The 26,436-nt window shown below is 42.4% G+C and overlaps 1 protein-coding gene across 7 annotated transcripts in view; it reads left to right on the top strand.

Annotated features, from left to right (window-relative positions):
• EML5 (EMAP like 5) overlaps window positions 1–26,436 on the top strand; it is a 125,868-nt gene that overhangs the window by 61,997 nt on the left and 37,435 nt on the right. For 6 of the 7 annotated variants that reach the window (XM_037031603.1, XM_037031604.1, XM_037031605.1 and 3 more), the window contains exons 18-25: window positions 784–986; window positions 1,801–1,912; window positions 4,939–5,066; window positions 9,885–10,026; window positions 19,470–19,622; window positions 23,335–23,466; window positions 24,701–24,789; window positions 25,836–26,012. In XM_037031603.1, coding sequence (XP_036887498.1) covers window positions 784–986; window positions 1,801–1,912; window positions 4,939–5,066; window positions 9,885–10,026; window positions 19,470–19,622; window positions 23,335–23,466; window positions 24,701–24,789; window positions 25,836–26,012 — 1,136 coding nt within the window. Of the gene's footprint in view, window positions 1–783; window positions 987–1,800; window positions 1,913–4,938; window positions 5,067–9,884; window positions 10,027–15,429; window positions 15,586–19,469; window positions 19,623–23,334; window positions 23,467–24,700; window positions 24,790–25,835; window positions 26,013–26,436 lie in introns of those variants that run through there. The other variant, XR_005064362.1, reaches the window with a different exon arrangement.

Here is a 26,436-nt window from a genome sequence, read left to right on the forward strand (position 1 = left end):
CCAAAGCCATTCCAGGGTACTCCTAGAGAATCCCTTGCCCTGGTACAGAAGAGGCCCTTCCAAGGATGTTTAAAGCAGCATTGTTTTCAATAGCAAAAACTTGGAAGCAACTTAAGTGCCTATTAATAGGAAAATGGAATTCTACATAGTTATAAAAATGAGTTTTCTAGAGGTACAAATCAACAGGTGTAAAACCCCATAACAAATAGTGAAGAAAAGCAAGTTGCAAATAATACATATGGAATGGTATTTACAGAAAAATTCTAAAACAAGAAAAATACTACAGTGTATTACCTAGGAATTCGTAAATAAGCTGTCAGATATGTATAAAGAATGCATGAGAGTCACCAGCATGTTCAGAATAGGAGGGGGTGGAGATGGGAGGTGGGAATGGCATCACATCAGTTGTTCTAGTAATTTTATGTAAGTCGATAGTAGTTATATAGGTGTACTTGGTATTGTTTTTGACACCTTTTTGTATTCTTAAATATGTCATAGTAAAAGATTTGAAAAACAAAAGTGCTGAGGACTGCTTAAAACTGCTTTAAGACATATGTGCTTTTGTTTATTCAAAATGCTGTGGCCTGAGAGCAGCCCGAAGTGTGGCTGCTGCAGCCGGGCACGGCGTTGCCCAGTCACTCATTGCACAACTGCGTTTTTCTCTTTAACGCTTCTCACTGTTACATGTCTTTCTATTTAAACAACAACAGTAGAAGAAATTGTACTGCTTATAACTTTGTATCTTATGAAAGTGGAACTTTCATAGTGTTTTTTACGAACCAGGGGGAGGACTGATTGGAAGGAAAGGCTACGTAGGCACACTGGGGAAAAATGACACCATGATGTGCGCTGTGTATGGCTGGACCGAAGAGATGGCCTTTTCCGGAACGTCCACAGGAGATGTGTGCATCTGGAGAGACATCTTCCTCGTAAAAACAGTTAAAGCACATGATGGGCCCGTGTTCAGTATGCATGCATTGGAAAAAGTAAGTCCCCTGTGGCCGGTTTAAGTGAGACAGAATTTAATCATGGAGGGTAGAGCACTTTGAGAAGGGCAGGAGCGCTGGCATTCAGTTAGCTGAGCCGCTCAGTAACGAGATCGTCTTCTGACCTTGTTTTATTCTCCTTTCAACCTCCTGAACCCAGAGCAAGATGTCTGCTGCTTAAAAAAATAAAAAGTCTAGCTTAATGTTTGTTCATCACTTTCTACGTGTTAGAATTGTGTAAGTGCTTTGTGTATTATCACTGTGTCCTGTGAGGTAGCCATGGATATTGTCCTTTCTTTTTAAAAGGTGGGATTATGGGTCTCTAGGAGAATATGTGTAACTTGCTGACAGTAGTGGAGCCACCTTATGGTTCCAAATTATAGTTTAAAATTTTTTTAATTCATGGACTTTAGAGAGAGAGAAAGGGGGAGAGAGAGAGGAATGGATAAAGAGAGAAGCATTGATTTGTTGTTCCACTTATTTATGTATTTATTGATTGATTCTTTTATGTGCAGTGACTGGGGATCGAACCCACAACCTTGGTGTATTTGGATGATGCTTTAACTAACTGAGCTACCTAGCCAGGGTCAAAGTGGGTTATTAAAGTCCTGTCCTAAAAGTAGAGTGTTTAGTGTCACTGTAAATATTTTTAGATTCCGTATAATATGCAGTGGGTTCTTATACTAATTTCTGTTCACTACAAGCAGTAACTTTTGCCTATAAATGTTCTTTCCCCTAGAATTTTTGGTATAAAGAAGCTTATTATTTTAAAAATATTTAGATCTTTATTAACTTGAAACTCTTACTTTTATAGGGATTTGTTACTGGAGGAAAAGATGGTATAGTAGCTCTTTGGGACGACTCCTTTGAAAGATGTCTCAAGACCTATGCTATAAAAAGAGCCGCTTTGGCCCCAGGATCTAAAGGTGGTTTGATATTTAATTCACTTTGTAGAAGAAAATATTAATGTCTCTAACACATGTGGTCACTGAGTGGAACCAATAGAGTATATTTTTTCTTCCTTACCAGACAGGCGTCAGTTAAATGGGAGAAGCTACTTCACTGAATGCTAGAGTCACTGCTGTCCTTTCAAAATCTATTCTGTGATACACATAGTAAAATATTAACCAAGAACAAGTTTAGTAATGTTGATTTTTTAAGATTTTATTTATTTTTAGAGAGGAAGGGGGAGAGAGATCGAGGAAGAGAAACATCGGTGTGTGGTTGCCTCTCACGCACCTGCAACCCAGGCATGAGCCCTGACTGGGGATCAAACCAGCGACCCTTTGGTTTGCAGGTCACTGCTCAATCCATTGAGCCACACCAGCCAGGGCATAATGTTAATTTTTAACATTTATAGTTTTCAAAAAAAAATTGCCGTGTGAGCCTCACATTTACCACCAATCAGGAGTTTGTTTTCAAACTTGGCGTTTTGTTTCACATTGGTGTTTTAGTGACCCTGCCTTTCTAGCCTTTCAGGCCTTTCCCTCAGCAGTAAAGACCATGAACTCCCTGACCTCCAGGCCCTTCTGTGTGCTGTTTCAATAGCTGCCCCCTCCCCAACCCAAGCCATAGTTCTGCAGTTGCATTCACTTGTGGCAAACCGCAGTCTGAAAATATTAAATGGAAAACTTCAGAAATGAACAGTTCCTAAGTTTTGAAGCACATACTGTTCTGAGTAGCACGATGAAATCCCATGCTGTCCTACTCTGCCCTGCCCGGAATACGAATCTCCCCTTTGTATCCAGGCTGAGTACACCCCTCCCCCTTAGTCACTTAGCCTCCAGTGTTGTGGTTTCACAGCTTTTGTGTTCGGGTAAACCTTATCTTACTAGTAATGGGCCCAAAGAGCGGTGATGCTGGTAATTCAGAAACGGCAGAAAGAAGCCATAAAGTGCTTCTTTTGAGTGAAAAGGTGAAAATTTTTACATTTCACATCACAAGAAGAAGGATGAGTACAGTACAATCAGGTATTTTGAGAGAGACCACATTTACATAACTTTTATTACAATGTATGGTTATAATTGTTTGATTTTATTATTAGCTATTGTTAACCTGTTACTATGCCTAATTTATAAGTTAAACTTTATGGTAAGTATGTATGTGTAGGAAGCTACAGTACTGTATGTTGTAGAACAGACCAGTGTGGGGGGATGATACTGTTACCAAATGGAACTCCCCTCCCCTGGGGACCCTCTGTACTAGATTCGCCTTGCCTGCCACCCTTAGGAATTGGAATTATGGCTCTCAATGCCAGAGTTTGGTGAAAAGGGAAGGAACTATTTATTCAAAAAGTTATACAGGTTTAGAGTAATGGGAGCATGTTGCCATTAAATACCCAAAGTCCTGTAAAACACCCAGAAACACACACAGTCAGTCCTTCCCCAGCCCTTTGCCCAGTCAGGCCAGTCAGGGGTACTGTTTCTCAGGGGAAAATAGAAGTCCATGGCTCAGGTGGCCCCCGGTTCTTCCCAGTAATCTGTGCTCAACTGGCAGCCCCCCGTGGTTCCCAGCACCACCACCTGTGTTGCCAGGATCTCCAGTTCTTAGTCCAAACCCACAGGGCACCTTCTCCTGGCCCACCAGCCCTTTCACTTCTCTCCTTCCCCGGAGGTCGCACTCTTCCAGACTGCTAGCTCTGGACGGCCGCTCCATCTTGCTCTCCTGCTTCCTAAGCCGTGTGGTTCCAACCTTCATGGCCGCCGCGTCTGGGTTTAGATCCTGGCACAAATCTCCCTCTGGAACCCCATTTCCAGCTCCTCCCACAACCTGCCGCCCCGGCCAGCACTCCTCTGTTTTTCCAGCCTTGCGTGGCTGCCATGGTTAGTCCCGGGAGGCGTGGCCTCGTGGCGTGGAGCGAACCATCTCCAAGCTCTCACACAGGTGCTTTATAGCCAGGGGGAGCTGCCCCCCACTTATGTTATGGTTCGCAGTCACTCCAGTCTCTCTGGCTCAGAGCATGACCATAGCTACTTAACATATCCCCGAAGCTAGCCAGCAGCTATAGATATGTAAAATAACCATTTTTGTGTATTAGGTATGAAACTGGCCAACTGTTGACATGCAAAATAACTCTCAATGGCCCTGCTCCACGTGTCCCATCCCCCAGTCCAGACTTGTGGGGGTGGGGGACAGCCTGTATTTTTGTATTTCCTGGACACCCCGAGTTTTGGACCCTGTTACAGACCCCTCCTTGGGGGGCCTGGATGCACCCCATTACATATAGAGGGTTTGGTGCTCTCCACAGGTACAGATGTTTACTGGGGGTCATGGAACACATCCCCTGGAGAGGGGGGCACAACTGTCCTTTTGCCTGGAATTTTCCCGTTCTTTTCTCTTACCCCCTCCGGTTACCTGACAATATATTTATTTTTCAAATCTCAAACATTATTTCTTCTAGGATGATTCCTCTCCCCCCATCCTCCTTCTAAGGAAAGCTCAAATTCCCTTACTTTGTGCTGTTTTTCAATATGCTTCTCATACAGACAAGGTCTGTTTTTCTCATTACATGCTCTGTGAGGGCCGAAGCTGGCTCTAGCATGCTTACCAGCATGTTTCCCAAGCCTGCCTAGGACACAGCAGACACAAATGAACTCATCTTAAATTGAGTTGAATTAAAATGATTAGCCAGAATATTGTACATGCTCTTAGAGGGTCAGGAGGTGGATAAGGAGGTACAAAGATGAGGAGGAGAAACAGTGGTCAGAATGGTGGTAGGGGATCTGGGATTGTAGAGAATCACACAGTTGTAGTATATAGGTGGTGTGTACTTTGGAGATTAGTAAATTGAATGGGGAAAATGCGGTGCATTTATTAGAATACTTAAAATATAGGAGAAAGGACTCTTGCAGTGTGATTATCATTACCAAGAAGCATCATTGGCAATATACATGTGTATACTTGTATTATAGTAACTGCATACCTAGAACAACATCTCCATTTAATATTTCAGGTCTTCTCTTAGAAGACAACCCGTCTATTCGTGCCATAGCATTAGGACATGGTCATATTTTAGTTGGCACAAAGAATGGTGAAATACTAGAAGTGGATAAAAGTGGTCCAATAACACTTCTGGTCCAGGTAATTTCAAATATTAATATTCCTTTTTCCTTTTGTATATATACAATTGATTCAGTACATAAGAGCCAAAGTTGATAGTGGTGAAAAATGATGTTAAATTAAGTAGGGAAATATTTGTTAATGTTACTATATACCCAGAAATTTAAATGTTATAGCTAAATGTATAGCTTCAGTAAACAAATGAACATGATATCATGTGGATAATAGCCAATATTTTAAGTAATTTCTTATTGCAAAACAAACCAGTGGAAAGCAAAACCATTTGTAATTAATTTAACTGAGTTCATATATTTCATATTTAATTTTATTTCTTTGAAGTATATTTTTTGAACCTAAGGCCATTGTTTCTCTGTGAAACTCTTCACTTTATTTCATTCTTTCTCAGGTTTCTAACTTAGAAAATTTAAAAGTGAGTGTATGCTAAAACTTTATTGCTGAAAGCATCAAAGAAAATACAGGGAGGGGCAAAAGTAGGTTTACAGTTGGTCACACGGAAAATAATACAATAATTAATAAATAATAATACCAGAAAAAACTTTCGCATACTCAAAACTGTAAACCTACCTTTGCCTCACCCTGTATATTAATAAAAAATCCAGAAATACAAAAATCTGTGTGGTGGAAATGTAAAATGAAACAGCAGGGAATGCTTTATTAATTTTTCACATGTCATTTCTTATGTGTGTTATGCTTTTCTGAAAAGTAGGGAGGGAAATAAATTGATAGTGTAAAACACACCAAGCGAGGCGGATCTAACCAGCGGTTTTCAGTCTTTGCTCTCTCACGGCACACACAATCTAATTGCTAAAATTCGGTGTAGCAAAAATACATATTTGGCCTATCTGGCAAAAAAAAGTGTACTTTTGATTCGTTCACACTGGATGGCTATTGTGTTGGCTGTTGTCATGTTTTTATTTTACAATCTAAGGGGAAAGAGCTCTCTGGCTGAGTGGTCAGGTGCTAGATGTTTTAAAAACTCCAATGGCACACCAGTTGAAAATCGCGCCTCCACCCTAATGAAAATTGTCTCATGCAGCTCTGTACAGTAACACCAATTTTGGGTTTGCCTTTTACCCTGAAAAAAATTATGTTCTTTCCTACTACAGACTTATATTTTCTCCAACCCCCACTGCATTCCTGGTAAGATACCGAAGAGGACACTTGGATGGGAGCATTGCACATCAGAGGTCGTGTAGTATCCTGATGTACCAGGGAGAACGCACAAGCAGATAACACATTTTACATTAAGTTAGCCGTCACACCTCCACGTCCTGCTCTTTAATTTAGTCACATAATATTCCTTTGAAGTAAAGAGATGATGGAGTCATGGTGTTTATCACCATGTTCAGGAGCTCTTGGAAAATATTAGACAAGTCTGCTTTTAAGGAGGGATCCATAGATGGCACTGTTGAAAAACACACAATTTCATGGTTTTAAGATTTTTAAATGTCATAAGTGACATCCTAATATTTTTATATTTATTATAGAGTTTAGATTTCAAACCTACTGTCCCTTATACAACAGAAAGAAGATAAGAATACCACTTCTCACCATTATCGCCCAACTGTGCGTGTTAGGTATCGGCCAGTTTAGTCAAACAAAACGAAAAGTGTGTTAGAAACAGCACTGTCAGTATTGCAGAGAGTGTAACCATATACGGAGACTATTCAAGAGAATAAACCGAAAATTTAGTAGACCTTATTAGGGAGCCCTGTAAAGTGAGTAGATGCAAAATCACACAATAGTATTTCTGTACATTGGCAAGAATCAGTTAGAAAATATGACCAAAAAAAGGTGCTTATAAAGAAAACTCTGCAATAACCGGGAATGAATATAGGTAAAAATATGTAAGATATCTTTATACCCATGTTAAGACCCATTTTTAGACCCATGTTAAGGAAAGTGGAACATTTTACTAAAGGCATAAAAGAATTGAATAAATTATAAGTTTGATATGATTGTAATCCAAATCATAATGAGATTTGTTCACAGAATCTGGGAAGTGTTTTTAAAATCATCCAGAGGGGAAATATTTTAAAATAGCCAAGTTTTTGTGAAACTTCATGCTGGAAATAAAGATAATATAAGACTATAGTAATTAAAAGTGTGGGAATGCATGTACACACAGGCATGCATTCATTATGTGTACCAAAAACTTGTACGACAGTGTTAGTGGCCACAGAACTCCGTGGATCCGGTTTGGGAAGTCATGTGTGTTAGCAGTGTTGAGTCCTGTGATCCGGGGACATGGGTCTTGCCATCTACTTCGATCTTTAACTCTTTTCAACAGTGTTTTATAATCTGTAGTGTACGTATCTCATAGTTATTTCATGAAAAATAACTGACCTTACTAGGTCTGATGTTTTTTTCAGTGGGTTTTGTTTTGTTTAGGGTTTTCTGTACACAGAGTCGTGTCATCTACTTTCCCTTTCTCATCTGGATGCCTGCTGTTTCTTCTTTCTGTCTAATTATCCTGACTGGACTCTCCATGTCGTGCTAAATAGAGGTAGTGAGAGCAGACATCCTTGTTTTATTCCTAATTTTAGGAATAAGTGTTAACTATGGGTTTTTTCATAGATGCCCTTTGTCAGGTTGAGGAATTACACTTTTATTCCTAGTTTGTTGCATGTTTTTGTCAAAAGCATTTGTCAAATACTTTTTCTCTGTCTTTTGAGATTATCATGTGGTTTTGGTTTTCGATTTTACTCATAATGGTGTATTACATTAATTGGTTTTCAGATTTTAAACCAACCTTGCATTCCTGGGATGAATTCCATTTAATTGTATATAATCCTGTAATGGAATCAGTTTGCTAGTATTTTGTTGAGGGTTTTAGCATCCATATTTATAAAGGGTATTTATTGATCTGTAGTTTTCTTGTGATGTCTCTCTGGTATTGGTATCAGGGTAACACTGACTTCATGAAATGATTTGGGAAGTGTTCTCTCCTCTTTGATGGCCTCTTTCCCAGAGCGCCACTGGCCATTAGAGCACAATTGTTTTCAACATTTTCCTGGAGAATAAGTTGCTCCACAGACTAAACCAATTAAATTTAGCTCCTTAAAAGGAACCATTCCCCAGGTTAGTGTTTGAGATTTGTTTTGACTTTTTAAGCAGCCTTCTCCCAGCTACCCCCGAGATTTCTCTGCTTCTTTCTTTTGGACAAACTAGCTGACTTTCAGATTAGCCTCTGTGGCCCTTGGGTCTACCAGTTGCCTCCCAATTACCTTTCACCACTGCCTCCTTTGCTTTTGAGAGCACCTTTGGGCTGGAACTTTTCCACATTTGTGCAGTAAATGAAGTCAGTTCCTTTGAGAAAGAATTAAGAACTGTTTTGTGACTTGATTCTCTCTCCAGGCAAAACCTCTGATCTGAGGCTGTCAAGTTGTGGGCAAGGACAGTGGAGTGCTCTTTCCGAGTGCACCTTCGTTTAGAAACTCAGTGCTTGGTGTGGGGGAGGGAACAGTAGTTTCCGGTGTTGCTGGGTCAACACTGAGGCCCCAATATTGTCAGGGGCACTGCAGCCACAGTAGAGGAAACACTTCAGAACAAGGGCGGGCCGAGGAAGGGAGATCCCACCAAGAATTGAGCATCAGTAACAGGTACTAGGGCCAGATGAGAAGTGCCGACACCCGCCCCTTCTAGGAAGGTCACCTCTGATAGCAGGTGGGGAGGAAGGGCAGTGTTCTGGGGTCCATCTGGCCACTGTGGGGCTTCCACATGGGTAAGGAAGAGGGAGAAGCGGGCTGGGTCTCGGCTCAAACACCACAGACTTTCGCTGTTCTTAATGAGCTCATATTCTGGTGATTAAATGTTTCTTCACTTGCTGTTTCTCCTTGGAACCATTTCCAGAGACTTTAAATGTTTTTAAATGTATATATTATTTTCTCCACACTTAGGGGTGAGGGGGTCTGTGGCGCTGCGTACTCTGCCCTGCAGGATGTCCCCCTACACAGCACTTGGTGACCTTCCAGGGCAGCCAGTTTCTCTTTCCCTTCTCCCCACCCAGTGCGTGTGTTAGGGTTTTAAGCTAATTTTAATAGTACGTTGCTTACGTTTTAAGTGTGGAGATCCAGTTGTTACAAAGGTGTTTTATGGTGCATTGCAAAAAATAAAAAGTTTCAGCAGATCTCATTATGCATTATTCTGTCATTATCATATATTATCAAAAGTTGTGTTTAGTTTTGTCAACATGAGAAATACCCAACCTATAAGAATTTTTGTACATTTATTTCAGTCAAACTGACAATTGCTGGGAAGCAAAATCTCAGCGGATTGAGAGAATGCTTCAGAGAACAGCAGTTTTGTACCTTATTTTATACATCACAATTGAAGGAGGAGGTGTTAGGGGTCTTAGGGAGGCCAGAGAAAGCAAAGGGGAGGGAATACTTCTTTTGCATAGGTGGGCATAGTATAGTTAACATTCAACAATGGACGTGATAATATGTTCAGTGAGGGCATTTGAATCTTTTCTCTGGCGTGGTGCTTCGAGGAGTTTGGAAAGAGGGAAATTACTTTGATGTTCCAAACTTACCGTTATCAGGTATGTTTTGCGACATGCAAAAAAGACAACAGACAGGCTCGGTTGAGGCAAAGACTGACCTTTGCTGGGGGAAAACGGCACCTAGAACATGACTCCCTCCATGAAGTGCATTTAGTTTGGGGAGTTTTACTTTCAGTCTCTGGGTTCATAGGCCGCTGTGCAGGCCTCCCCTGAGCTGGTCAGGTTTCGTATGTGGCCCCTTTTTCATTCCCAGTTTTTTTCCTAAATACACATAGCTTTAGGTTAAATTCATCTTAACTATGTTTTCTTTATAGGGACACATGGAAGGAGAGGTGTGGGGTTTGGCTACACATCCTTATCTGCCCATCTGTGCTACTGTGAGTGATGACAAAACCTTAAGAATATGGGATCTCTCTCCTAGTCATTGTATGTTGGCTGTCCGGAAACTGAAAAAGGGTAAGGGGCTCTCAGACTTGAACACAGATTGTCACAATATTAAGACCCTCAAAAATGTAGGAAAGCAACAGTCAGTGTATAAAAAAAGACTAAATACTCCATGTCACTTGCTCATGATGCTACATAAATGGAATTGGTGATACCTCCTCTTCACTTTATGGGACTGCCTGTGACCGTGCCTCTCCTGAGCCAGTTGAAAACTGGCTCATGTGGGAAGAAAGAATATGGGAAGAAAACAAAGTTAAGTTTCCTACCCTTTATGACTATGGATTGTGTGTAGTTCAGAGTTAAAAACTAAGAAGGCCTCTACTTAAAAAGGGCATCAGGGCTGGAGGGAGGAGGCTGTTCTGGGATGAAACAGAGCTTGGGCATGTTTGCAGGAGGCAGATGAGACTAGTCCATCAGGCAGAGAGGCAGCGGGTTCAGTTGTCGGAGCAAGGCTGTTGCCGTCCTCCCGGGGCTGCTGAGGATACACAGAGAGCTTCCGATCTCTGAGTCAGGTGGTAAGAAATGTTAACTTGTGGCTTGGGGATACTGTAGAAGGAGCCCTGGTAGGAAAAGTGGGCATTTGTGACTCAGAAATATGACAGAATCAGCAGATGAAGGAGAGAATTTGTCTAGTGCCCCAAGGGCCAGGTTGAAGTTATATAACATGGGTTTGTGATTCAGTCGTTTAATTTCTTTTTACTTCCTTCTACTAAGTTGCAGAGTCTGTCTCTTCTTCTAGGGTTACTGTTAAATTTTACCATGTACACTTAACTAAAAATCTGACACTAGTCACAATCTCTAAACTCCAGTCACTGTCCTTCCCCCACCCTCCCTTTTTTGAAAAGTTCCTGACATCCAGCCTTTTCATCCTCTGGTGTCTTGTTTGTTTATCGGCAAAAGTTGGAGAGACTTACACATATTTCAGTGGTTCTGTGCTTGAACTGTCAATGTCAAAGGTTAAAAAGGTCAAACCACAGTCACACCTCTCTGTGCACACAAAACCACGTTGCCAATTATTCTTTTCTTTACAGGGCTGTCGGAAGTCCTGACCAGTCAACTTTGTGACATACATGGTTTTAATATTCATCAGATTTCCTTTTCTTTATTAGGTGAAGTATAATCGACACATGAGATTAGTTTTGGGTATACAGTATAATGATTTGATATTTGTATATAATGTAAATAAAAAGGTCATCACAATAAATGTAGTTAACATCCATCACCATACAGAGCTACAAAAAATGTTTTTATTGTGCTGAGAACTTTTAAGGTCTGTTCGTTCAGCAATTTCAAATATGGAATATAATATTAGCTGTAGTCATCATGCTATATACATTATACCCCATGGCTTATTCTGTCATTGGAAGTTTGTGCCTTTTGACTCCCTTCATCCATTTTTCCCACCCTCAAGCCCTCACCTCTGGCAACTACCAGTCTCTTCTCTGTGTCTATGGGCTTTGGGTTTTTGTTGGTTTGTTTTAGATCCCACGTATCAGTGAGACGACACAGTACTTGGCTTTCTCTGTCTCACTTTAGCTAGCGCTGTGCCCACAGGGTTCATCCGTGTTGTTGCGTGTGGCGAGATTCCATTCTTTTTTATGGCTATTGAAGTAATATCACAATGACTGAAACATTTCCCTTATCCATTCATCCATCAGTGGACCTTTAGCTTGTTTCCACTGAACCTGCTCCCGGTCTCTTGGTTACCTGTCACTCTTCACTTATCACCTCATAGTAGCTGTTGACACAACTGATTGTTCCTTCCTGGCTGAGGTACTTCCCTCACTCGGCTCTAGGAACTATGAATACTGGGGGTTTCCCATCTACTGGCTTCTCTTCTTGTTTCCTCTGTTGGCTATGCCTCTTCTTCCAGTCTCTACATACAGAAATGCCCCAGGCATCTGTCCCTGGTTTTCCTTTTATTATATGCACAGTCACACTTTTTAGGTGATTGTATCAGTCACTGTCCAGTCATAGCACAGAGTCCCTACTAGTCACATGAACCTGGAAAATGTGATAAAGAGATTGTTGACCAGTAAAAGGTGGTTACCTGCTGGAAGAGCTATGGGAGCAGGTACTAGCCCTGGTTGGCGGAGGGAGAGTGAAGAGAGAACCTAATGGAGATCTGGACCAAGTTGGGAAAGGGCGTGGCTGCCATCGGAACTCCGTGTCAATGGTGAGGAAACGTGGAACAGGGAGGGTGCTCACTGGGTGCAGGAAGAGCTGGCTGGAGGGTGTAGGCCAGAGCTGGGTGGCAGCACCTCTGCTTAGAGAAGAACTTAACCCCGGCCAAAGGCTGTGGTCTGGGCAGAGCATCTTGCTGGAGCCTGCTAGTCGTGGCAGGATCATTAGGGCCATTACAGCGATTGGGAAGAAACTTGCTCGAGGCCTCGGTAGGGCCAGCACTTGGGGAACGCAGCCAGGTCCCCTGCATACCGGTGCCCTGGCTCTCGAAGGAGGGAGGAGAGCTGCTTTCCCTGCTGTGGGCATGTAGTGTCTCACTAGGCCCCTAGGTTGGCAAAGCTGAGTGTCAGTCATCTGACAGAAGAGAGAAGTCTTCTACGAGGCCCAGGGAGTGGTAGGTTTGGAAGAGAGAGGCAGTAAGTTACCTAGCCCAAATTACCCCTCTGTCTAATCAGCATCCATATACATCTTTATACACACATTCGAAGTTCAGTACAGTCACAGAACTGACCTTACACTTACGTTCTACCAAAAATTTCCACCGAATGAGATTCGGCTACCATTGGTACAAGTGAAGAGGTCTTACCCTCTCCCCAAAGAGAGAAGACATCCAGTCTGAACAGTCATTGTACCCATGGCTGCTGTGTTAACTACTTTCAAATTCAGTAACAGTCTTACTAAATATTCTGTTGCCTTAAGACTAAACTGGAAAGTTAACTACCAACAAACTTGCGTTAAGTATTAGGAGGAAAAGGGAGCAAGAAGTAACTAGTTTATGTATACATATAACAAGCATTTTTGTATAGTCCCTGTTTCTAAAGTGGGCCTAGGCTGTGGTTGCTATCTGTGACTTTCTTCCTCTATCACCCATTCCATGCTTTCTTTGTCCTTAGCCAGAACCTTAGGTGGGTAGGGTTACTTAACTGGTAGGGTGACCCAAACCTTCATTACTGGATGATATGAAATCTCAGTATCTTTGCTATGTTTTTTTCTTGTTGCTGTTGTTTTCCATTAAGCTTTATCACAGAAACCAGTGAGTCCCCTGGTTTCCCGATACAGTCCCCTGTGCCTTCATTGTGTAGCAGTAACTCACTTTCTGCTCTGTAATCAGCATCAGTCACTCCAGCCGGGAGAGTAACAACCTCTTTCTTTGCCTGTCAGTTCAGTGGTGTAAGTTGCCCAACAGGACCAGATGGTAGTCTCATCTTCCAATTCAATGGGAACATTTTGTCCCCTGGTGAAAGCATTCTCCCTGCTCTTGGGAGCTAAAACCAAATGAACAAAGCTCAGAGTTGCCAGGATGCGAGAACAAACTGTGCAGGCTGGTTATTCGATGTCACAGAAGAGCCACTCCCACCCCCACCTCTTGGTTTCCGGACCCATGGGTGCTGGCTGGGAGGTAGGCAGCACCCACACAAAATGGTCTGTCATTCAAAGCGTATATTGCATCCCGTAAGATAGAAACCCCAGTAATTAAGGGTGTTGGTTCCCAAATGGTGCCAAAAACTAGTTTTCAGTAAGCCATTACATCATTTTCTTAGCAGCTTCCTCTGAGTTGTGGAGGTATGTGATAAAACCAGTTAATTCCCTGGGCATGAGCCTAATGCTGCACATTCTTTGCAATGAAATGAGTTCCTTGATCAGAAGCATGGATGGTGGTGCTAGCAAATGCATATTGACGGGGAAGAAAAATCCAGAATTCATGTTTATTCCAGTGAGGCTAAATCTTTGCTCCCTTCGTAATGTACAAGGTCCAGTGTAATCGGCATGTGCCAGGTTGGTCTCCTTGGGATGGGTGCCGTGTCAGAGGTTTGGTTGGTCTCTACTGTTGGCAGATTAGATACTCAGAAGTAGTGGTAGCAAGATCAGCCTTGGTAGGAAGTCTGTGTTTTTGAACTGAAGCTTAGACTCCATCCATTCTTGCCACCATGGGCCCACTGAGAAAGTGAGCTAGCCAGGAAAAGAGGCTGCCTGATATCCAGAAAGCAGATCATTTTGTTCATCTGAGTATTGAGAGCTTTCTCTGCAGAGGATCCCTTTGTTGAGCAATCTTAGGAGGCAAAAATCTTCAGAGCTTGTGCCCTTTCTAAGAGGCTCATCCACTCATCCATTGTCCAGATCTCCTTGTTTCCAGTCTTTCACCTGTTCCTTCCAGTCCTTAACTGCTTGGCCAGGTAGTTAACAGTTGTTAATGAATCGGTGTAAATCTGGTCATTTCTTAGTGTAAAAACAGAAAACCAAATGTATTGCTTGAAGTGCTGGCTACCGGGAAGTTATCTCTTTACCACTGTCCTTCAGGGTCACCCTGAGTGGAGCTGTAATGCTTTTAGATGGGTACGGACATGCTGTGTAGAAACATCTGTAAATCTGGCTCAGATTTTTTTCTTCCCCGGCCAACTGGTTCATCATAAGGAGTACCTGTGAGGCCCTAGGTATAGCTTGAGAGAGAGGGGAGGCATTGCGGAGGGAATTACTGTTGAAGGATTCTGAGCCACCCATACATGCAAATTACTTGTAACTTCCAGGTCTGTCCACGCCTGGTCTTTCATTTACCATTTCCATGTGACAGATTGCTGTTGTGCACACCCGACCTATGATTAGGTTGGTCACGGAAATTTCAGTGCATAATAGGAGGCTCTGGACACAGAGTCACCTGAATCCCATAGTTAGAAATTCACCCTCTAACAAGACCTAGTAGCAAACTGGAAGCTGCTTCTCAAAAGTTAAATAGTTATCTGTAAAGAAGGGCATGGATTTTCTCTCAACTCCAAGAGCTCTGCACGTTGGTTCTCCTTTGGGAGCTTTCCAGAGGCCACCTTACAGCATCCCTGTTTACCACAGACACCTTTGAGGGTCTTCAGATCTGCTGGGCCATAAGGCCCAAGGAGACAATCAGCTTGCCTTTCCTTGTCCTGGTCCCCACTCAAGTCTGGGAGCCTTGGAAGTGACTTGATAAATAGGTAGAAGCAGCTCATTGGGATGTGTTATATGTTGCTTTCAAAAAGGCCTGCCAAGCATTTGGCCCCTTTTGTGTGTGGTAGGTGATGGGTGGTGCAACAACTTGGCTTTCACCTTGGAGGGAATATCTTGACATACTCCAGATGATTGGATACCTGGAAATTTCACCGAGGCGGCAGGTCCCTGAATTTCTGTGGGGATTACCTGCCACTCTCTTGATTTACTTCCATCTCACTAAGGCATCTAAAGTACTTGTTGCTTACTGCTCCCCAGATCCCTTCAACATAATGTCATCAATGTAGTGGACCACTGAGATGTTCTGTGGAATGTCAAGACGATCAGGATCTCTGTGGACTGTGTTATGGCAAAGAACAGGAGAGTTGAAATAGCCCTGAGGCAAGGCTTGAAGGTGTCAAAGATACAAGCCAGGTAAAAGCAAACTGCTTCTGGTGGTCCCTACAAATTGGTATGGAGGAAGAAGCACTAACCAGGGTGATGGCTGCATGCAAAATGCTAGGGGCCGTGTTCACTTGTTCTAGTAAAGGTCTAGAAGAGCAGCTTCAGTTAGAGTCACTACCTGAGGATGTTTATTATCTGTGGTGACGATCTAAAATCCCCCTGATTTCAGCTCAGACCCAACAGGCAAGTTTTAATGATGGCGTGAGAGGTATTCTCGTTCCTGCTGCTTCAAGTCATTGTCCCTGATTTTTATAGTTCTCAGGCTTGCAGTTTGGCTTCTGGTTTATTATCTTGGTAGAGAGATGAATTTCCAGAGCTTTCACTTAGTTTTTCCTGTCATAATGACCTTAATCCATGGGTCCCAGAGCCAGTTGCCAAGCATATCTATTCCAATTCAGGAACCGAGTGGGGTCCACAGGCGCTTGGGTGCACTGTAATTCAGAGTTGGGCTAACATGTCATCTACCCCAGGACCATCATGAGACCCCCTTCCACTGGTGTACGACAGCAGCATTTTGCATTTTCCAGAATTAGTGTCAATTCAGAGCTCTCATGTGGTCATTCCTGAAAGTTTGGGTATTTCCTTTTCTTAGTCACAGTCATTCTAATAAGTGGCCACAGATGCTTAGAAGAAACTTCATATACTTGTGGCAGTTCTGCGTGGTTCTTCCTCAGTGTGACCTGGCCTTCCCTTTAACCAAGGGGCTCCAAGTGTGTGAGTTGCCTTGGGCCTGAGAAGTGGTTGAGAACCTGACTCTCCATTGTGGCTTTGAGTCAGGGGTTTTTGCTGCCTGGTGTGCAGTTGTTCCTATTAAACAGATCTAACACTAATCTAGTGGCCTGCTCATGTGTTTCGTTTCTGGAGATGTCATGATAAATTAGCTACCAACAGAGATCCCCGCAGGCCAGAAGGTTCTGATTATCAGTACACCCACCTCGCCTTTCCTTAAGTGGTTAAGTGATGCTTCTTGGCTCTGCTTCTCCAGGATTATCCTGGTGGAGTCAGGGAGCCCCTGTTAATGGTGACACCCCCCATTCCCGACCTGCACAGGAGCTCAGTCACAGAGCTTTTTAAGGGTGCAGATACTGCCCTCAGTGAACGTACTTCTCTGCGCTTTGTGGCGGGACTCTCTTCTAGACGTTTTGAGGGGATGTAGGTTGTACGTGAAAAAAATCTGCTATAACATTCTGACCTCCCTAAGCTTGTGGAGTCCTTCCTCTATATCAGGTGCCAGGCCATGGTGAGACCCAACGCACCCCTGATTTTGTAAGTAAAGTTCAATTGTAGCACAGCCATGCTCATTCATTTATGTATCGCCCAGGTCTGCTCTTGCGTGACTGTAGCAGAGCCGAGTAGTTGTGACAGAGGCCACAGGGCACACAAAGCTGAAAACCTTTGCTGTCTGGTCATTCATGGTGAGGTTCCCCAACCTCTGCCCGACAGTGTGCTGAGGTTGAGTCCAAGCTGAGGTTGCGTCCAGGCTGAGGTTGCGTCCAGGCCGGGGGGCTGCTGACAGCAGAGGAGCGGTGGTGATGGTTCCTCAGATGGTTAGTCGTCCCTTTGCCAAGGCGCCTGCCTCAGAAAGCCAGTCTCATAAACGAGAGAGCAAGCTGTCCGTACCGGCCGGGGACACCCGGAACACCACGTGAGTTCAGGGTTCTCGGTTACGTCTGATTTCAGCCAGGTGTCCCCACTCCAAGTGTCCACGTTCCCTGTCTTCCCAGTCAGTGCCTAACTTTCATACAAGACACTTGGTGAGACTGTGATTTTACATTGTAAATTTTAAACTGACACAATTAGATTTTGTATTTAATTTTCAGCAATATCAGTCTTGTCATAGTGTTTTTTAGATTTGCCATGGAGGCTCTCTCCATTCAGACTGTGACTTGTGCTGAGAGTTTAAGAACTTACTACTTCTTTCTGTACATGTTCTGTGCACTCAGTTACATAACGCAGACTTTGTAGTCATTGTTGTTGAAATGGTCAAGGACAGCGGCCTCTTGGACTTCCACGCACTTATTTCCGTGGATACTTACTAATCAACCGCAGGAGATAACGGACTGTTATCTCCTCCCATTACTAGCGTCCCATGTCCCACTGTTGAGGACTTAGCATTGTGCTCAAGCCCAAAGATGTGACTAAACTAATTCCGGAGATCTGGTCTTTAATGGTCTGTCTTCTATGACCACATCACTACCAATTCCATATCAGTCAAGAGACAGAAACCACCCCAGTAATTCGAACAGGAAAAATTTAATGTGAAGTGTTAGCTAATAAAAGGTGATTATTGGGTAAAAGAAGATTCTTAATGGGTATAGAAGTAGCAGCTGCAGAAAGCCGCTACCACCCACTGGACAGGTGGACCATGCGTGAACTTAGGGGGGACCCTTCCCTTCTTCCCTCAGGCTTAGAGTCAGACTTACTTGGAGAGGGCGTGGGCACCACAGGAACGGTACAGCCTGCCATTGGAAAAGAAGCTTGGCAGGGGGCTGATCTGCTGCCGTGGCAGAGACACCCCCTTCAGTGCCCCAGAAAAGACCCTTCCTTCAGCTTTTGTCTGGTAGGGCCCCTCAGCAACTTCTCCTGGCCAAAGTCAGGGCAGCTGGCAAAGGGAAAAAGTCTACAGCATTCAGCTCCAGTATCACGTAGCAGGAAAAAGAGGGGTAGATTTGGAGCTGAGAGGCAATAAATTAGTAAGTTCTTTCTTATGAAGTTTCATGGCTGTAACTGCTCTCTGTGTGCTCTTACATCCCATATTTATATCCCTAGCCTGTTCTTCTCCCTGGGGCCTCAGAGAAGTGTTGATATGCAGAGCGGCTCAGCCATGTCTTTATTTGGATTATTCATGGGTGCAGAGTCAAACATTCCTACCTCTTCTAATTTTTCCTCATCTCACGAGAGGGCATCACCATTCAAACAGAAACACAGCCTTGACTTTTGTCTTCTTAGTCCACTCCCCGTTCATCAAAGTCTTGCCAGCTGTATCTTAAAAATATATCCAAGTCCTGCCATTTCTCATCACCTTTATGCTGCCACTCTGCTCCAGGTTGTCATCTCTTGCTCTTAAGTCTCAGAAATTATATCCTAGACTTTTCCATTGTGTGTTTGATAATTAAAGGACCACTTGTTCTCAATTCATCCTGTAACTTCTCATTGTATAACAGCTGTACCCCATCCCTCCCTATCCAAATATTATGCTTTATCCCTTTTATCCAGCAAGTTATATGCTACATCTTAAGATGTCAGGAGTTTCAGAGTTTTTGAACCTGCCTGCTGCATCCCTGCTGTCAGGATAAGCCTGTTTCTGTGTGTGTTTGCCAATGCAGCATTGCCCTTGTTTTCAAAAGTTAATAATGTGACATTATTGTTTCTTTATGTGTGGGTTTGAAACTTGTATTGATAGATCTTCCTAGCTGAAACTAGTAATTGCTTATTTTTATATTTTTTAAAATTTGAAAGTGTTTTTCTACAGATGACTTTATATCTTAAATTTCTGATTTGTTGGCTGGAAACTGTAAAGGTAGCTACCCCTCGAAAAATTGCCCTGTATGTCACTGGATTTTTATGTTAAAAACTCACTTTTTCAACACTTTAATTTTCTTAAGGTGAGTATATCAGTTCTTGCTTTTGTGACTTTCAGAGAAGAAAGGTTTGTATTAATTATTAGCATTCCACACCACTGATTTCAGTGAAAAACTTTATTATCTGGATCTCTGGCTCCTTTTTAATGTCGATTTGAGAGTGCAATAAATACAGGGCTCCTCTTTGAAATTACAGGTTTGTTCAACACGCTTTGTTTTTAATAAGAGACAGTCACCTAATAAAGAAGGACACGCGCTCTCCTTCCCTGGTAGGTGGGCGGTGCTGCTGCTTCTCTCCTGATGGGAGAGCGTTAGCTGTGGGGCTCAGTGACGGAAGCTTCCTACTGACAAATGCAGACACTCTCGAGGACCTTGTGTCTTTTCACCACAGAAGAGACGTTATTTCGGATATTCGATTCTCACCAGGTACGACTCCATTGAAATCACACTTGTTAACTTGGATCTGCCAGTGAGTGAACCTGTCAGTGTGTAATTTTTATTAGCTGTTGTTTTATCTCAGAATTCTACCTGTTTGGCTGGAAGAGGCAGTGTGGTGAGAGGGAAAAGCCCTGTGTGAGATCAGTGGCAAAGGACCTTTAGTGCCAGTTGTGTCACTAGATTTTCTGTGTGATCTGGGCCCAGGCACTTCTCTGAGCTTCAGTGTCTTCATTTATAATGTAAAGGGATTGGATGGATTGTCTTCACTTTAATTTTTGTGCTTTTGAAGTTACACTTTGTCTCATGAATTTCTGTGTATTGAGTATCTATAACAGAGCCTACTGTAATACAGGAATTAACTAATGTTAAGGCACAGTTTACCTGCGTTGGTTTACTTCTACTTTTCCTACATTTAGAGAGCTTTTACTTTTTGGTTAAAGGCAAAGTGTTTCAAAATTACATTGTATATAATTTTTGACATTTGCTTTCCTCTATAGTTCACTAAAAAGCTTATTTCGTTGTTAATTAGAGTATACTTTTAAATGTCACCTTCTCTTGTGTCATGTGACAAACATATCTTTGCACAAGTCATTTTTATTGTGTACAGGTAACTTGATTATCCTTGCCTCATCAGATTTCCTTTTTTAAAAATACTTTATTATGAGTACAATAGGGACTTCCAGCCAAGATGGAGGCATAGGTAGACACACTGTGCCTTCTTGCACAACCAAAATAAGGACAACAAAAATTTAGAGACAAAATAACAATCAGAACTGACAGAAAATTGAACTGTATGGAAGTCGCACAACCAGGGAGCTGAAATATACACATTCATCTGGACTAGTAGGACGGGTGGAGTTGGGCAGCCGAGTAGAGAGGGGTTGTGGCACAGGAAGCGGTGACACTGGGCACACAAGGCACCCCAGACACGCAAGATGGCAGCTGGCGGACCCTGGGCATGGGGTGCCAACGGGCAGACCCAGTGAGGCAGTGATTGTGAAGTGGGTCACCACACACAAGGCAGCTGGCTGACCGGGCGGCAGTCCCACATTCGCACACAGATGACTGGGGAGCAAGACAGACGTAGCAACCCAGGGTCCCAGTGCCAGGAAATAAAGCCTCAAAACACCGATCGAAAACGCCTGGGGGCGTTGAGGTGCCAGGAGAGACTCCCAGCCTCACAGGAGAGTTTGTTGGAGAGACCCACAGGGTCCTAGAACACACAAGCCCACCCACACAGGAATCAGCACCAGAAAGGACCAGTTTCCTTGGGGGAAGTGGTGGAAGGGGCTGAAATCCTACAGAGAGCGGAGCAAACGCCATTTTTCCCTCTCGGGCCTTGCCCTCACATATAGCGTCACAACCCAGTAACATGGGTTGCTCCGCCCTGCTGATCTCCCAAGGCTCTGCCCCTTACTATGTAACAGGCATGGCAAGACCAAAAAAATGGCTGAAACAGAAGAACAGATCAAAGCTCCATGGCAGATACAGCTAAGCGACCAAGAGATAGCCAACCTATGGATGTACAGTTCAAAGCACTGGCAATCAGGATGCTCACAGAACTGGTTGAATTTGGTTGCAAATTAGATGAAAAAATGAAGGCTACACCAAGTGAAATGAAGGTAAATGCACAGGGAACCAGTAGTGATGGGAAGAAAACTGGGACTCAAATCAATGGAGTGTGGACCAGAAGGAAGAAAGAAACAATCAAGCAGAAAAGAATGAAGAAACAAGAATTCAAAAAACTGAGAAGAGGCTTAGGAACCTCCAGGACATCTTTAAACATTCCAACATCCAAATTATAGGGGTACCAGAAGGAGAAGAGGAACAGCAACAAGTGGAAAACTTATTTGAACAAATAATAAAGGAGAACTTCCCCAATCTGGCAAAGGAAATAGAATTCCAGGAAATCCAGGAAGCTCAGAGAGTCTCAAAGAAGGTAGACCCAAGAAGGAACACACCAAGGCACATCATCATTACATTAGCCAAGATAAAAGTGAAGGAGAGAATCCTAGAAGCAGCGAGATAAGGAGACAGTTACCTACAAAGGAGTTCCCATCAGATTGTCAGCTGATTTCTCAAAAGAGACCTTAAAGACAAGAAGGGGCTGGAAAGAAGTATTCCAAGTCATGAACTCCAAAGACCTACATCCAAGATTGCTCTATCCAGCAAAACTTTCATTTAGAATGGAAGGACAGATAAAGCGCCTTTCAGATAAGGTCAAGTTAAAGGAGTTCACCATCACTAAGCCCTTATTATATGAAATATTAAAGGGACTTATCTAAGAAAAAGAAGATGAAAAATATGAACAGTGAAAGGACAGCAAACTCACAGTTATTAACAACCACACCTAAAACAAAAGCAGACTAAGGAAACAACTAGAACAGGAGCAGAACCACAGAAATGGAGATCACATGGAGGGTTAGCAACAGGGGAGTGGGAGGAGGAGAGAGGGGGGAAAAGGTACAGAGAATAAGCATAGATGGTAGGTAGAAAATAGACCGGGGGAGGTGTGGGGGCAACTTTCCTTGCAAGGTCCCCCAGTCTGCCATGGATGAAAGTGAAACTACCAAGACGTGATCTGTTTGGGGAGGAAAGGTGGCCGATCCCTCAAAGGGGAAGGGCCAAGAGCCCCCTGCTCAAGGGGCTCTTACTGGGTTCGTTTGCACAAGAATGCAGGTAAGGATCAAACAATAGGTATCATTCAAAGAACTATGAGGGCTTATTCTGTCAGGGTCAGATAGCTAACGAGCCATAAAACTTTGAGGAACTAACTTCTTGCTTGGAGCCTTATCATTAAATGAGAGCATTCTAAACAAAGCAGGTTTCACAGAATTTTTACATATTCTTCCTTATGCCTGATTTACACCACACCCACCCTTTCCAGCACAGGGCTGCACCACCTTCCCCATCATAGGTTTTTAGGCTTAAGTGGATTAGAGCCAGGCAGCGCTCCTCCCAGACAGAAATGGGGACTCAGGCTATGACACAATAGCCAGGGGGCACATGGGTCCTTCACTCCCTCTTTGTCACAGCCCCCCGAGTCCTTCCATGATGGCCTCCCAAGTGATCGCGTCTGGCCTAGGCTGCCCCTCTCTGAGGGGTCGTACCCACCATGGACATCGACCCTGCTTTGGGGGCAGGGGAAGAAGCAGAAGCAGCACTTGCTGCCGGAGACAAGCTTTGTCTCCTGTGGCCCGCACTCTGGAGGTCGCTTACTCAGCCTTAGCCATGGGGGGGAGTACAATTCCTGAAACCAGGCAGGGCGGTTCCCAACAGGGAGGGCAAGAATAGTATGGGAAATGTAGAAGCTAAAGAACTTAAGACACATGGACGTGAACTAAAGTGGGGGAATGTGGGTGGGAGAGGGTGTGGAGGGTGTAGGGGAATGAGGCGGGGAATGGGACAACTGTAATAGCATAATCAATAAAATATATTTTAAAAAATAAAAATACTTTATTGTTTATGCTGTTACATTGACCCAGTTTTTCTCCCTCTGTCCCCCTTCTCCCAGCCCTCCCCCACTCCATGGTTGATCCACACACCTTGTCCCTGTCTGTGGGTTTGACACATATCTTGTTAAAACTCACAGAACAACTGAGTTCCTTCTGAAAAATATTACTGAAATTCACTCCAGTTGTACAGTGTAAACAGTATTTTTAAATGTAGAAAGTTTCAGGCAAATACCTTCTTGCCCCAGGTTCTGGAAAGTACCTCGCGGTTGCGTCCCACGACGGCTTCACAGACATCTACCACGTGGCGAGCAGCAAGCGGGTGGGCGTGTGCAAAGGGGCCGCAAGCCCCATCACTCACATTGACTGGGACGCCAGAGGTGAGCCCTGAAACAGCTCGCTGTTTCCTAACAGTGTCATTTGACTTAGTGTTGCTAATGTAGAGAAACAGAAAGTGATTCAACAGCGTTCAAGAGAATTGCGAAAGGAAAGCATTATCCTCAAGATTATTTTCCAACTGCTTGCTCTCACAATTGAAGAAGAATGTCATGAGTTTAGACTTTTCTGTATTTCTCCCAGTATAATTCAAATTATAGTACATTAAATATAAATTCTTTAATTTGTAAAGTAATTTAATTTAAATATTATACAAAAATTTTTAATCATTTGTCCTGGTTGTTGTCAGAAAAGCTTGACATAAAGAGTAACTGAAAATTTGTAAAATGGGTTTGTTAGTGAGAATTTTAAAGTGATTTCCCCATTGTTCAACAAATACATTCCCTAAAACTGCGTCACATTTGCATCACAGACAGTATTTAATGAGCACCCGTGTTCTAGCAGCATGCATGGCATGTGACAGTATTTAGTAAGTTTGGATAAATGTGTTTTAAGGGTTTTTGTTTCACATATTTATCTCTGTACATCTAGTGTTGTAAATTAAAGTTTCTCCAAGTACAGTTGAATGAAATTTTAAAATTCCCAACATTAGTTTCTAGGATTTTTTATATGTATAACAACAGAAATGGTTTTTATGTATATACATATACAAAAATTAAACCACATATTTAATTAATTATATCAGAGTTAACAAAATCAAATGCTCTTAATACATGTTGACTGCAGAAAAAATGCTTTTATGTTTAAGCTTAATTTTTCCTTAAAAGTTAAACATAACACTATATGTATATGTATTTGCATTTTATATACATATATATAATTTTTCACATTTGAAAGCTTTATTCAAATGCCGAACCTCCTTCCAGACGACTGTTTCAGGTTACGTGCCCAACACCAGGGTTCACACACCATGGCAGCGGCGGGATCTGTTAAATCTTTTTGAATTTTTGCCGTGGTTAGCCGAATAAGTACCTCTCCCTCTTAATTTGCATTTCTAAAATTATTTGTTATCATAGACTTTTGTAATTTTTAGCTACTTGCAGTTTTTCTTTTAACATACAAGGTTCCTATTTTTATACAGTAAAGGTTAATTTTAATAAATTGTTTTCTTTAGAATTTCAAGTTTTCATGTTATGCTTGTAGTGTTTCCTATTTCAAGATTGTGAAATTATTAATGTAAGATTATACATGTGTGTATGCTTTCGCTTTCCTTTTAAGGAAAGCTTTTACAAGTCAACACCGGTGCTAAGGAGCAGCTGTTCTTCGAAGCCCCCAGAGGGAAGAGGCAAGCTGTCCCCGGTGCCGAGGTAGGTGGCCAGCAGCGCGAGCACTGTCGTCGGTAGGACCGGAAGTGTAACCACCCTGGTGCCAACTGCAGTTGCTCGTGAAGCCTGTTCTCAGATCGTTCACATTCTGGGTATTTATTTTGTTGGCTCAGGCTACATAGATGGGTGAAGAGACAATGTGCTAAGAAAAGGAACAAGCCCTGTCCCGTGTGGCTCAGTTGGAGCATCGTCCCATAAGCTACAAAGTCACTGGTTGGAATTCCCAATCAGGGCACATGTGGGGTTGCGGGTTCGGTCCTCAGTTGGGATGTGTAGGAGAGGCAACCGGTCAACGTGTTGTTTCTCTCTCACATCAATGTTTCTCTCCCTCCCTTTCTCTTTAAAATCCATAAGCATATCGTTAGGTGCGGATTTAAAAAAGAAAGAAAAGGAATAAACTGCATGTATGTCTACTTATATGCTCCAGTTACTTTCCTCAAGGACAATAGAAGCAAGTAGATGACATGACATCTAAGATTAGAACAGCATGTTGGCCAAATCTTTGGGGACCCATATGCCTAAAGTACTTATTGGCACATACCTGTTTAAAGAAAAGGAAAAAAACGGGCTCAGTTTTGTGGCTGACATTAGCAACGATTTCTGACATGACACGGCTGAGGCAGAGAGGTTAAATAAATTGTAACATGAAAATAGCTTAAGAAGGAAGGGACTGTCATTTCCGACGATGATTTTTGGAAAACATGCCTATCATATATTAGTAGAAATTTAGATGTGAAGGGTAGGAACAAGTTTTTTGATTATTCAAATAGTAGGAATAGGCCTCTTCTTTCTTACCACTGTTTGCTTATCATCTGGAACACACTGTGGATCTATAATCTTCAATAATGTTACGTTATAGTTTCTCTGCAGCAACTGGACAACTTAGGAAGCTACAAAACTAAGACAACTCATAATTTTTAACTGATTTTTAAATTTAATGAGATATAATTACAAAGAAAAATATTAAGATTTAGTTATTAATTTTTAGTTTGGATATTACAAACTTACAGCATTTTTTCTCTTTTTAGGTAGAAAAAATCAGTTGGGCATCATGGACAGGTGTGCTTGGTTTGTGCTGTGAGGGGATTTGGCCAGTAATTGGAGAAGTCACGGATGTGACCGCCTGTTGCCTCACCAACGACAAAATGGTTCTAGCTACTGGGGATGATTTGGGATTTGTGAAGTTATTTAGATACCCTGCTAAAGTACGTCCGTTTCTTTAACTTTCCTAGTGATTATAATCAAAACTATGTAATGTCCTTTCATTGCTATTTCACTACAGCAGTGAAATATGAATATTACATGTAAGAGTTGTAACCTGAAAGGTTTAGAATTATATTTCCTATTCTTGACATCACATTTATGGCTTTTATCTAGAAATATTATAATTTATGATTCCATGCCTTAAGTTGTATATTATATTGTATATTGTTCCTCAATATTGAGTAATGTAAATATCTCTTTAAAGGGAATGTTCCTTATAGCCTTAACATTAAATAATTTCAGTATTCTTAATATTCTTTTAATTACATTATATACCATCAGTAATAAATATAAAGTTTATATTTAAATTAAAAACTTCATATTTACTGCTTTAAATTTTGTTTTAATCAAGTAAGTGTTATAAAT

This window comes from Sturnira hondurensis, unplaced genomic scaffold (assembly GCF_014824575.4).
Source record: "Sturnira hondurensis isolate 20B ecotype Veracruz unplaced genomic scaffold, ASM1482457v3 Scaffold0021143, whole genome shotgun sequence".
NCBI classification, from domain to species: Eukaryota; Metazoa; Chordata; class Mammalia; order Chiroptera; family Phyllostomidae; genus Sturnira; species Sturnira hondurensis.